The sequence below is a fragment of the Pseudophryne corroboree genome, chromosome 4, assembly GCF_028390025.1.
Source record: "Pseudophryne corroboree isolate aPseCor3 chromosome 4, aPseCor3.hap2, whole genome shotgun sequence".
Lineage (NCBI taxonomy): Eukaryota > Metazoa > Chordata > Amphibia > Anura > Myobatrachidae > Pseudophryne > Pseudophryne corroboree.
In genome coordinates this window covers 102,420,008-102,434,328 of record NC_086447.1, presented here as the reverse complement: position 1 = coordinate 102,434,328, position 14,321 = coordinate 102,420,008, and the positions used below count along the sequence as shown (strand labels likewise).

The 14,321-nt window shown below is 46.0% G+C and overlaps 1 protein-coding gene across 3 annotated transcripts in view; it reads right to left on the bottom strand.

Moving 5' to 3' along the window:
- Nucleotides 1-4,619: 4,619 nt before the first annotated feature.
- Nucleotides 4,620-14,321, bottom strand: part of HS1BP3 (HCLS1 binding protein 3) — a 152,397-nt gene continuing 142,695 nt past the window's right edge. For all 3 annotated transcript variants that reach the window (XM_063915319.1, XM_063915318.1, XM_063915320.1), the window contains 2 exons: nucleotides 6,834-6,966; nucleotides 4,620-4,983 (listed from right to left, as the gene is read on the bottom strand). In XM_063915319.1, coding sequence (XP_063771389.1) covers nucleotides 4,749-4,983; nucleotides 6,834-6,966 — 368 coding nt within the window. In that variant the 3' untranslated portion in view covers nucleotides 4,620-4,748. The remainder of the gene's footprint in view (nucleotides 4,984-6,833; nucleotides 6,967-14,321) is intronic.

The window sequence follows — 14,321 nt, the reverse complement described above, 5'->3', positions numbered from 1 at the left end:
AGTTCTTCTTGGCCAATCCGGAGCCACGAGTATCGTTCTTACTCCCCTTTGCCGTATAATTCTCAGTACTTTTGGTATGAGAGGCAGAGGAGGAAACACATACACTGACTGGAACACCCACGGTGTTACCAGAGCGTCCACAGCTATTGCCTGAGGGTCTCTTGACCTGGCGCAATACCTGTCCAGTTTTTTGTTGAGGCGGGACGCCATCATATCCACCTTTGGTTTTTCCCAACGGTTCACAATCATGTGGAAGACTTCTGGATGAAGTCCCCACTCTCCCGGTTGTAGATCGTGTCTGCTGAGGAAGTCCGCTTCCCAGTTGTCCACTCCCGGAATGAACACTGCTGACAGTGCTATCACATGATCTTCCGCCCAGCGAAGAATCCTTGCAGCTTCTGCCATTGCCCTCCTGCTTCTTGTGCCGCCCTGTCTGTTTACGTGGGCGACTGCCGTGATGTTGTCCGACTGGATCAACACCGGCTGACCCTGAAGCAGGGGTTTTGCCAGGCTTAGAGCATTGTAAATCGCTCTTAGCTCCAGTATATTTATGTGAAGAGACATCTCCAGGCTTGACCACACTCCCTGGAAGTTTCTTCCCTGTGTGACCGCTCCCCAGCCTCTCAGACTGGCATCCGTGGTCACCAGGACCCAGTCCTGTATGCCGAATCTGCGGCCCTCTAACAGATGAGCACTCTGCAACCACCACAGAAGAGACACCCTTGTCCGTGGAGACAAAGTTATCCGCTGATGCATCTGCAGATGCGATCCGGACCATTTGTCCAGCAGATCCCACTGAAAAGTTCGTGCGTGGAATCTGCCGAATGGAATCGCTTCGTAAGAAGCCACCATTTTTCCCAGGACTCTTGTGCATTGATGCACAGACACTTTTCCTGGTTTTAGGAGGTTCCTGACAAGTTCGGATAACTCCCTGGCTTTCTCCTCCGGAAGAAACACCTTTTTCTGAACCGTGTCCAGAATCATTCCCAGGAACAGCAGACGTGTCGTCGGGGTCAATTGAGATTTTGGAAAATTCAGAATCCACCCGTGCTGTTGCAGCACTACTTGGGTTAGTGCTACTACGTCCCCCAGCTGTTCTCTGGACCTTGCCCTTATCAGGAGATCGTCCAAGTAAGGGATAATTAATACGCCTTTTCTTCGCAGAAGAAACATCATTTCGGCCATTACCTTGGTAAACACCCGAGGTGCCGTGGACAATCCAAACGGCAGCGTCTGAAACTGATAATGACAGTTTTGCACCACGAACCTGAGATACCCTTGATGTGAAGGGCAAATTGGGACATGCAGGTAAGCATCCTTGATGTCCAGGGACACCATAAAGTCCCCTTCTTCCAGATTCGCTATCACTGCTCTGAGTGACTCCATCTTGAACTTGAATTTTTGTATGTACAGGTTCAAAGATTTCAGATTTAGAATAGGTCTTACCGAGCCGTCCGGCTTCGGTACCACAAATAGTGTGGAATAATACCCCTTTCCCTGTTGTAGGAGGGGTACCTTGACTATCACCTGCTGAGAATACAGCTTGTGAATGGCTTCCAATACCGTCGCCCTGTCTGAGGGAGACGTTGGCAGAGCAGACTTTAGGAACCGGCGAGGGGGAGACTTCTCGAATTCCAACCTGTAACCCTGAGATACTACCTGCAGGATCCAGGGGTCCACCTGTGAGTGAGCCCACTGTGCGCTGAAATTCTTGAGTCGACCCCCCACCGCCCCTGAGTCCGCTTGTAAAGCCCCAACGTCATGCTGAGGGCTTTGCAGAAGCCGGGGAGGGCTTCTGCTCCTGGGAGGGAGCTGCTTGGTGCACTCTCTTACCCTTTCCTTTGCCTCGGGGCAGATATGACTGTCCTTTTGCCCGCTTGTTCTTATAGGAACGAAAGGACTGCGGCTGAAAAGACGGTGTCTTTTTCTGTTGGGAGGGGACCTGAGGTAAAAAGGTGGATTTCCCGGCTGTTGCCGTGGCCACCAAATCCGATAGACCGACCCCAAATAATTCCTCCCCTTTATACGGCAATACTTCCATATGCCGTTTGGAATCCGCATCACCTGACCACTGTCGCGTCCATAAACTTCTTCTGGCAGATATGGACATCGCACTTACTCTCGATGCCAGAGTGCAAATATCCCTCTGAGCATCTTGCATATAAAGAAAAGCATCCTTTAATTGCTCTATAGTTAATAAAATACTGTCCCTATCCAGGGTATCAATATTTTCAGTCAGGGAATCCGACCAAACCACCCCAGCACTGCACATCCATGCAGAGGCGATGGCTGGTCGTAGTATAACACCAGTATGAGTGTATATACTTTTCAGGGTAGTTTCCAGCCTCCTATCAGCTGGATCCTTGAGGGCGGCCGTTTCAGGAGACGGTAACGCCACTTGTTTTGATAAGCGTGTGAGTGCCTTATCCACCCTAGGGGGTGTTTCTCAGCGCGCCCTAACCTCTGGCGGGAAAGGATATAATGCCAATAACTTCTTTGAAATTAGCAGTTTTCTATCGGGGTTAACCCACGCTTCATCACACACTTCATTCAATTCCTCTGATTCAGGAAAAACTACAGGTAGTTTTTTCAGACCCCACATAATACCCCTTTTTGTGGTACTTGCAGTATCAGAGATATGCAAAGCCTCCTTCATTGCCGTGATCATATAACGTGTGGCCCTACTGGAAAATACGTTTGTTTCTTCACCGTCGACACTAGATTCGGTGTCCGTGTCTGGGTCTGTGTCGACCGACTGAGGTAAAGGGCGTTTTACAGCCCCTGACGGTGTCTGAGACGCCTGGACAGGTACTAACTGGTTTGCCGGCCGTCTCATGTCGTCAACTGATTTTTGTAACGTGCTGACATTATCACGTAATTCCATAAACAAAGCCATCCATTCCGGTGTCGACTCCCTAGGGGGTGACATCACCATTACCGGCAATTGCTCCGCCTCCACACCAACATCGTCCTCATACATGTCGACACACACGTACCGACACACAGCAGACACACAGGGAATGCTCTTATCGAAGACAGGACCCACTAGCCCTTTGGGGAGACAGAGGGAGAGTTTGCCAGCACACACCCAAGCGCTATAAATATATAGGAACAACCCTACAGAAGTGTTGTTTCCTTTATAGCAGCTTAATATATCAATATCGCCAAAAAAGTGCCCCCCCTCTCTGTTTTTTTACCCTGTTTCTGTAGTGCAGTGCAGGGGAGAGTCCTGGGAGCCTTCCTCGCAGCGGAGCTGTGCAGGAAAATGGCGCTGTGTGCTGAGGAGATAGGCCCCGCCCCCTATTTCGGCGGGCTCTTCTCCCGGTGTTTGTGAGACCTGGCAGGGGTTAAATACATCCATATAGCCCCAGGGGCTATATGTGATGTATTTTTAGCCAGAACAAGGTATTATCATTGCTGCCCAGGGCGCCCCCCCCCAGCGCCCTGCACCCTCAGTGACCGCTGGTGTGAAGTGTGCTGACAACAATGGCGCACAGCTGCAGTGCTGTGCGCTACCTCATGAAGACTGAAAAGTCTTCTGCCGCCGGTTTCTGGACCTCTTCACTTTTCGGCATCTGCAAGGGGGTCGGCGGCGCGGCTCCGGGACCGGACTCCATGGCTGGGCCTGTGTTCGATCCCTCTGGAGCTAATGGTGTCCAGTAGCCTAAGAAGCCAATCCATCCTGCACGCAGGTGAGTTCACTTCTTCTCCCCTAAGTCCCTCGTTGCAGTGAGCCTGTTGCCAGCAGGACTCACTGAAAATAAAAAACCTAATAACTTTTTCTAAGCAGCTCTTTAGGAGAGCCACCTAGATTGCACCCTGCTCGGACGGGCACAAAAACCTAACTGAGGCTTGGAGGAGGGTCATAGGGGGAGGAGCCAGTGCACACCACCTAGTCCTAAAGCTTTTATTTTTGTGCCCTGTCTCCTGCGGAGCCGCTAATCCCCATGGTCCTGACGGAGTCCCAGCATCCACTAGGACGTCAGAGAAATAATTAAAACCAACAGCATCAAAGAAAGGGGTCACTTACCTGCATACCCCAAGCCTGGATTGCACAGCAGTTTCCAGTAGTGCAAACGTAGGTAAGAACACATTTACTTTTCCTACATCAGCCAAACATTTTCAAATGCAGATGTGTGTGTGTGTTATGTACCTTTATTTCAATACTGTTACACATTATTATCATTTAAACCTTTTATGTTCTAAATTACTGATAAGCAGCGAGTATATTTTGTGTCAATATGGTCATTCCTAACACCAAATCTACAGAGTAATCTAGACCAAAGCTTTAATTTTTTACGGAGCGATTTGATTGGCTACACTGATGTACATACTGAAAGTGAGACTTATTACACCTCAATATTTACTGGGTTCCAAAAAAGTGGATTAAACATACTCTTATTGCAAGTACTGAATTGTTTAAACTACATGTGTTATACAGGACACTGACTCTGTGTATTCCATAATAAGCACAGATAATCACCTACTTTGTAGGCCATTATGAAACCACAACACCCAGCAAGATCTGACCACCAATGGCTGCCTAGGCATGCTGGGAGTTGCAGTACGGCAGTCGTGGCACAGTTCATTCTCACTTTAGGACAACTTCACATTCCAAACGGAGTTTAGTTAATGTTTATTAAAGTCTTGCCACCCTCACTAATCATTAAGGGGGGAAGCTTAAGAGCCCTACTGTTTACGTAGAGGTGTGAAAGGACACTTTGAAGAACGATATCAGCAACATTCCTTCAGAACAGACTGAGTGAGTCATTGTCTGCGGACTCATTCTCTTCAATGTACTTGAGTATATCTGACTCATCCATAGCCTGTATGCTGGGCCCTGTGTGCTCCGAACCCGTGTGCGAAGGGCTCGGCGAATGACGCGGCTCCTTTAGGAAAGTGGGTTTTGCCGGCACTTTGGGCTTTGGTTTATTCTTTGGCTTCACTCCAAGATTCAAGAGTTTCTCAAAGTCCTCTTCAACCCTGCAGGCACAATAATGAAGTAGTTGATACAAAGCTCCAAAATTATATTTCAGTAATAGTAAGCTGTGTAGTCCATGAGTGTCCCAGCTTAAAGGGACAGTACGGTAAGCCTAGCAATAGAGATCAACTATAAAACCAGGAACCTTTCCAGTTATAATGCCAGTGGTAGAAAAGTCCCCCCCCCCCCCCCCCCCCCAATGTAAAGAAAAAGTTGTGAAACTACACCACTCGGATTGTCTACTGCTCAGATATTGTATGCTGGTCCTCTACTGCAAGATCTCTTACAGTTCCCCAAAGCCATCTAGGGACAAGCCGGGGGCAGGGATGGCCGGCGTTCCTGAAAATGGGGCCTATCAGGAAGTGCTATGGCCAAGGTCTGTGTCTTCCAATAGAGATTTCTTGGCCTCGGCCACAGAGCTGTGATGGATGATCTCAGTAGCCTCAGGCTCGCTCAGATGGCTGATGGTTTCGCAGAATGACCTGATGCTGCATTTTTGGATGCAGCAGCAGACCACAGGAGCCGGCAGGAGGTGTCTATTTACACATGATGCTTCTGCTGCATTAGTATATTATCACATTGCTGCCGCAGCCAAAGACACATCAGCGGTGTGACCTGTATCCATCTCTGCTGGGATCGGTCAGGTGTGTACCTGGCTTATAGTGATCAGTTCATACAGCAGCAGCAATAAAATGTAGATCTACCCAGTGGCGGAGGCCTGGTAATACTGTCTAAAGAGTGAAGATTCCTCCCGGAGTCCGACGCACCTTCAATACCTGCACCAGGCTCCCTGTAGCATTCATTTCATTGCTGAATTTGGTGCACTACTGAGCAGGTAGCGAATACGCAGACGTGCATTTTGCTAATAAAGCTTTATCACTGCAAGTTGAGTCCCCCGAGACCCAGGACTTCTGAACCACTTGTAACCGGCAGCCGGTCTCGTCCATCCCTCTTGTGCAGGGACCCAAATGTCACCATGGATATTAATCATCTTTAGATATAATAATCACATCTTGTTTAGTCTGATTCTGTTACATTAGTAATTTCAGACAGTTGGGTGGTATTTCCTAGCCTACTATTATTCTCTTATGTTATGTAATGATATATTGTGAAAGTAATAAGGGTCTGTGCCCACTAAGGAGCTGCTACACCATGTAGCAATGTGTCTCTTATTTATGCATGTATAGTCAGTATTTAGGAATTTTACTGCTCTTAGAACAAGCTTTATAATGTAAGCATTAAAAGTTATCTCTATTGCCACAAATACAGTATAACAGGAAAGTGTAAGATCCGTATAAATTTGTATGAACAATACCATTATAACCACCTGCATGTATACTTCTTTACCAAACCCAGCCAAATCTCATCCTAACCCTTTGTTCCACGCTCTCTATGTACCCCATCTGTGTCACCCCTGTCTGTCTACCCCTCCCCTTTAGAATGTAAGCTCTCATGAGCAGGGCCCTCTTCCCTCATGTGCTTATCCTTTTTCTTACTTTAATAATCTTCAACTGTACCACATCCAGCAGTCTTCTGCCACCTGATACTTATTCCAGTGTCATCTGCTGATGTAACTATGTTTATTTACCCTGTACTTGTCCTATATTGTCTTCAACTGTAAGTTGCTGTTTTCCTGTTTTGATTATGTGTATATGTACTCTGTAATTGGGCGCTGCGGAACCCTTGTGGCGCCATATAAATAAAGGATGATAATAATAATAATAATAATAATAATAATATCCAATGAGCTTATTACAAACACTGACTTTGTGCATGTGATGGAAAATAGCAGGAACAGGGCAGTGGAATAATGGAACAGCGCATTGATCTGCAGAACCCCAGATATGATCACCTGAATAAGTCATCCGTGTTCTCTGGGGTGGATGGTTTGAACAAAGGGTCACTGCTGCAGGCGGACGGAAGCAGAAGAGAATCTCCCAGTCTCACCGGCCCTCCCAGGTCCTGTTCTTCAAATAATTTGATATCTAGAAACCAAACGATATAGGACATATGATGTTACGTGGTGATACAACATAACTTACATCAGTAGTATAACAGGTCCTCTGCTAAACCACAGTGGGAGTCATTCCGACCCGTTCGCACGCTGCGGTGCGAACAGGTCAGAAATGCGCATGAACGGTGTGCGCATTGCGCACGTGCGTCGTTGCCTGGCGACGCCACCAGCGACAAATGTGATTGCAGCGGCGATCGCAAGAAGATGGACAGGCGGGAGGTGTTTCGGGGCGGATACTCACCGTTTCCAGAAGTTTTCGGAGAGTGGTCAGAAGAACGCAGGCGTGTCCAGGCGAACGGAGGGCGGATGTCTGACGTCAGGACCGGGACCTTCATCTCTGGATCCGTCGCACAGGGTAAGTAACTCTTACCCTGGTCTTGTTTTGAGTGAAACTTTTTTAGCATAGCAGGGCTGAACAAGCGTTCGCATCCCTGCTATGCTAAAATACACTCCCCCATAGGCAGCGTCAAGTTGATCGCATGAGCAGCAAAAAGTTGCTATGCAAACGAGCAGCAAAAAGTTGCTACGTGCGATCAACTCGGAATGACCCCCAATATGTATTAAGGTAGGCTGACCATAATATCCCTTTAAACTGGGACACTCATAAATGACACAGGTTCTGGGGCTGAATAAAACAAGGTGACATACAGACTTGAAGTCAGCCAGCCACAGAACCTGTGTAATTCATTAGTGTCCCAGTTTAAAGGGATATTATGGTCAGAATAATTAAGGCCCTGCATTACATGGAGCTAAATAATTAACTGAAACATTTCAATGTCCATGTTTGCCTAAACCTGTGTGTGTGAAATCACTTATTTACATCTATAGGATTCATAGATCTATGTAATGATGTTATAGAGAGTGTATTAATGGACAACATGGTTGGCATAGTGGGTAGTATTACTGAGGTCATTAGATCAAGTCCTGACCAAGGTACTATGTGTGTGGAGTTTGTATTCTCTCCCCCCCCCCCCCCCCCCCATGTTTGCGTTTGTTTCCTCCCACACAATAAAAACGTACTAGAGTGCATGGGTGAGATGTATTAAGCATTGGAGAGTAATAAAGTGGACAGAAATAAAGTACCAGCCAATCAGCTCCCAGCTGTAATTTTTTAAACACACAGCCTGTAATATGGCAGATAGGAGCTGATTGCCTGATACTTTAGCTCTCTCAGCTTTATCTTTAACGCTTAGTACATCTCCCCTTAGAGAGAGAGAGAGAGAAAGCGGAGAGAGATAAAGTACCAACCAATCAGCTCCTAACTGCCATGTTACAGGCTGTGTTTGAAAAATGACAGAAGCTGATTGGTTGGTACTTTATTAGTACAGATGTGATAGGGAATATAGATTGTAAGCTCCCCTGGGGCAGGGACGGATGCGAATGACTGATACAGCACATTCTCTGTAAAGCGCTGTGTAAATAGCTTAACACTAGAGATGAGCGGCGGACACTTTTCGTGTTTTGGTTTTGGATCTTGATCCCCGCTCGTGTTTTGGATCTGGATTGGTTTTGCCAAAACCATCCTTTCGGGTTTTGGATCTAGATGATTTTTGAAAAAACATAAAAACAGCTAAAATCACAGAATCTGGGAGTAATTTTGATCCTACAGTATTATTAACCTCAATAACATTCATTTCCACTTATTTCCAGTCTATTCTGAACACCTCACACCTCACAATGTTGTTTTTAGGCCAAAAATTTGCACCGAGGTCGCTGGATGACTAAGCTAAGCGACACAAGTGTGCGGCACAAACACCTGGCCCATCTAGGAGTGGCACTGCAGTGTCAGACAGGATGGCACTTTTAAAAACTAGGCCCCAAAGAGCACATGATGCAAAGAAGTAAAAGAGGTGCAAGATGGACTTGTCATTCCCACCCACCGTTATGTTGTATAAACAGGACATGCACACTTTAACAAACCCATCATTTCAGCGACAGGGTTCAAAGGGACCTGTGATGGTGGATTCCAGTGGGGACGAATTAATACCCTGTGAGGAGGGGGATGTACACAGTGAAAGGGGTGAGGAATTGGAGGATGAGGATGAGGTCGACATCTTACCTCTGTAGAGCCAGTTTGTGCAAGGAGAGATTGATTGCTTCTTTTTTGGTGGGGGCCCAAACCAACCAGTCATTTCAGTCACAGTCGTGTGGCAGACCCTGTCGTTGAAATGATGGGTTTGTTAAAGTGTGCATGTCCTGTTTATACAACATAAGGGTGGGTGGGAGGGCCCAAGGACAATTCCATCTTGCACCTCTTTTTCTTCTTTGCATCATGTGCTGTTTGGGGACTATTTTTTAAAGCGCCATCCTGTCTGACACTTCCATATATGTCCAGTGGTACTGCCATTTCATTCCAGTGATTTGGACGTATAATTCCAGTGATTTGGACGTATAATTCCAGTGATTTGGACGTATAATTCCAGTGACCTGGACGTATAATTCCAGTGATTTTGCCATTTAATTGCAGTGATTTTGCCGTATAATTCCAGTGATTTGGACGTATAATTCCAGTGATTTGGACGTATAATTCCAGTATTTTTGACGTATAATTCCACTCCTAGATGGGCCAGGTGTTTGTGTTGTCCACTTGTGTCGCTTAGCTTAGTCATCCAGTAACCTTGGTGCAACCTTTTGGCCTAAAAACAATATTGTGAGGTGTTCAGAATAGACTGGAAATGAGTGGAAATTAATGTCATTGAGGTTAATAATACCGTAGGATCAAAATTACCACCAAATTCTGTGATTTTAGCCATTTTTATGTTTTTTTTTTTTAAATCATCCAGATCCAAAACCAAAACACGAAAGGATGGTTTTGGCAAAACCAAGCCAAAACCAAAACACAAAAGTGGAATTAGACCCAAAACCAAAACACGAAAAGTGCCAGCCGCACATCTCTACTTATTACCGATTGACAAAGGCAACACACAGCTTGACACCTGTTGTCCGGGTTTGTGGAGAAATAATTCCACACTGAAGAGGTGGCTTTTTTGGTATTTTGCCAAGGCATGACAATGGCCTTTCTCATCCCATGGACAACAACTGTCTCCACTGGTGCCTTATTTAAACAAACAAACAAACAAACCATATCACCATCAGAATCCTCATCGTCAACTTCCTCCTCCTGGTGTACGTCTACAGTGCCATTCTCAATCTCCGTATCAGCAACTGGACTGGCGGTGCTCCTCCCAGCACTTGCAGGGGGCATGCAAATGGTGGTAGGAGCCTCCTCTTTCATTCAGTCTTGGGATGGTCAGGCCTAGACATCGCAACCGTGGACACACTTGGACTCTCCTTGGGGATTTGTGATATCTCTGAACGAACAGTTGTTTTTCTCCAGTGCTTTAACAAGCTTAATTTTTTTTCATTTTTCGAGAGGGAGGAGGGCTTTCATCCTCATGAGAAGCTGAGCCACCAGTCATGAACATAGGCCAAGGCCTTAGCCTTTCCTTGCCACTTCGTGCCGTGAATGGCATATTGCCAATTTTACGTTTCTCATCAGATAATTTCTTTTTTTTTCTGATTATTAATTTTTGCTTCTTGGATTTTACATGCCCTCTATGACATTGGGCATCGGCCTTAGCAGACGACGTTGATGGAATTGCATCGTCAATGTCATGACTGGTGGCTTCAGCACTAGTACTAGGAACTGGAAGTGGTTCCTGATCTACCACTACTTGTCCCTCTAAATTGTTGTTCTCCATTTCACAGGACAGTGCCCCTTTATTTTCACAGCACCATTGTATACAGCATACAGGACCAGTGTGCTTTTATTTTAACAACAGAAGTACCCTTGAATTATTACAACATACAAGACTGGGCCAGCACCCATGTATTTTCACAGCATACAGGACCAGTGTGCTTTTATTTTAACAACTGCACCCCTGAATTTTTACAGCATACAAGACAGGGCCAGCACCCCTGTATTTATACAGCATACAGGACCAGTGTGCTTTTATTTTAACAACTGCACTCCTGAATTTTTTACAGCAAACAGGGCCAATGTGCTTTTATTTTAACGCCAACACCCCTGAATTTTTACAGCATACAGGACCAGTGTGCTTTTATTTGAACAACTGCATGCCTGAATTTTTACAGCATACAGGACCAGTGTGATTTTATTTTAACAACTGCACCCCTGCATTTTTACAGCATACAGGACCAGTGTGCCTTTATTTTAACAACTGCACCCCAGAATTATTACAGCATACAAGACTGGGCCATCACCCCTGTATTTTCACACCATACAGGGCTAGTGTGCTTCTATTCTGAATTTTTACAGCATACAGGAGGACAGAGCCCCTGCCCCCTGTACAACACAGTGACAGCCAGGACAGCAACAACACCCATGTACAGCTGCAGCCTCCCTAAGAGCACAGGTACACCACAGTGACAGCTGCAGCACCCCTAGAGAGCACACACTAACCCCACCCGACCCCACCACCCACAGAGAGAGACAGAAGTCTGTCTCCCTCACTCTCCAAGTCCGGAATGAAAATGGCGGCGACGCGCGGCTCCTTATATGGAATCCATAACCCACGAGAATCCGAGAGCGGGATGATGACGTTTTGCCTCGTTCTGGTTTACGAGTCTGGTGGGAAGTCCTGAGCCGGACTCAGTTCCCGACTCGGAACTTGAAGTTCGGGGGGGGGGGGTTCGGTTCTCTGGGAACCGAACCCGCTCATCTCTACTTAATACATAACAAGTGATAATCTGAGCAGACTCTGTAAATCTGAATCACATGGGACATCTGAAGTGTAATTTCATATCACATGGACTTTCTGGCTGCAGGTTGTCCGGGGGGGGGAGGGGGGGGGGGTTGTTTTGCTGGCCCAGATGAATGACGGGTCAGAGGAGACTTTATCACGTCCCAGCTAAAGCTGTAGTGGGATGGAAGACTTTGTCTCAGCACCCAGCCCTCTTCATTTCTTTCATTAATATTCCTCCAGCTAATGAGCAAACTCCATCATTAAAGGTTTGTTTGTATGTTCTGTTCTCTTAAAAATAGGGTAGTGCCCTGTCATCAGCATTAACATAACAATGACATGTTATGCCTTATTTTCCTGTGCTTCTGTAAAGAGCCACAGGCAGCAGCTCTGCAATTCAGCTGCCATGGTGCAGCCTGCTGCACACTTACTCATGCTCCCCGCACAACTAAACTGCTGGTGTTCCACTAACACTACAGCGTGTCCCTGCTCACAAGCCTCAGCACTCGCTGGTCACATAGACATAAATATCAAAGAGGGGAGGGGGGAGTGTGCGATATCAGTAATCTGTGCACTTCTACCCAGAATTCTGCACCACATAAATCTGTTACAGTATGATATTTTTGTGGAGAAATATTATTAATAAGAATGTATTATTATGTTGTAATGTAGACACTGACAATGTATCACTGGCTACAGGTCAATTTAAATCATACTTGGTTAGCCAGCATTGTCCACCAGTCATGTATTTCTATACACTGCAAACTGATCACCAGGGACAGAGTTCCGCATTATACACTGATCACCAGGGACCGAGTTCCGCATTATACAGTGATCACCAGGGACCGAGTTCCGCATTATACAGTGATCACCAGGGACCAAGTTCCGCATTATACAGTGATCACCAGGGACCAAGTTTCACATTGTACACTGATTACCAGGGACCAAGTTTTACATTGTACACTGATTACCAGGGACCAAGTTTTACATTGTACACTGATTACCAGGGACCAAGTTCCACATTGTACACTGATCACCAGGGACCAAGTTCCACATTATACACTGATCACAAGGGACCAAGTTTTACATTGTACACTGATCACCAGGGACCAAGTTCCACATTATACACTGATCACAAGGGACCAAGTTCCACATTGTACACTGATTACCAGGGACCAAGTTCCACATTATACACTGATCACAAGGGACCAAGTTCCACATTGTACACTGATTAGCAGGGACCAAGTTCCACATTGTACACTGATTACCAGGGACCAAGTTCCACATTGTACACTGATCACCAGGGACCAAGTTTTACATTGTACACTGATCACCAGGGACCAAGTTCCACATTGTACACTGATTACCAGGGACCAAGTTCCACATTGTACACTGATTACCAGGGACCAAGTTCCACATTATACACTGATCACAAGGGACCAAGTTCCACATTGTACACTGATTACCAGGGACCAAGTTCCACATTGTACACTGATTACCAGGGACCAAGTTTTACATTGTACACTGATCACCAGGGACCAAGTTCCACATTGTAAACTGATTACCAGGGACCAAGTTCCACATTGTACACTGATTACCAGGGACCAAGTTCCACATTGTACACTGATTACCAGGGACCAAGTTCCACATTGTACACTGATCACCAGGGACCAAGTTCCACATTATACACTGATCACAAGGGACCAAGTTTTACATTGTACACTGATCACCAGGGACCAAGTTCCTCATTGTACACTGATCACCAGGGACCAAGTTCCACATTGTACACTTATCACCAGGGACCAAGTTTTACATTGTACACTGATCACCAGGGACCAAGTTCCACATTGTACACTGATTACCAGGGACCAAGTTCCACATTGTACACTGATTACCAGGGACCAAGTTTTACATTGTACACTGATCACCAGGGACCAAGTTCCACATTGTACACTGATCACCAGGGACCAAGTTCCACATTATACACTGATCACAAGGGACCAAGTTTTACATTGTACACTGATCACCAGGGACCAAGTTCCACATTATACACTGATCACAAGGGACCAAGTTTTACATTGTACACTGATCACCAGGGACCAAGTTCCACATTATACACTGATCACAAGGGACCAAGTTTTACATTGTACACTGATCACCAGGGACCAAGTTCCTCATTGTACACTGATCACCAGGGACCAAGTTCCACATTGTACACTTATCACCAGGGACCAAGTTTTACATTGTACACTGATCACCAGGGACCAAGTTCCACATTGTACACTGATTACCAGGGACCAAGTTCCACATTGTACCCTGATTACCAGGGACCAAGTTTTACATTGTACACTGATCACCAGGGACCAAGTTCCACATTGTACACTGATCACCAGGGACCAAGTTCCACATTATACACTGATCACAAGGGACCAAGTTTTACATTGTACACTGATCACCAGGGACCAAGTTCCACATTATACACTGATCACAAGGGACCAAGTTCCACATTGTACACTGATTACCAGGGACCAAGTTTTACATTGTACACTGATCACAAGGGACCAAGTTCCACATTGTACACTGATTACCAGGGACCAAGTTCCACATTGTACACAGATTACCA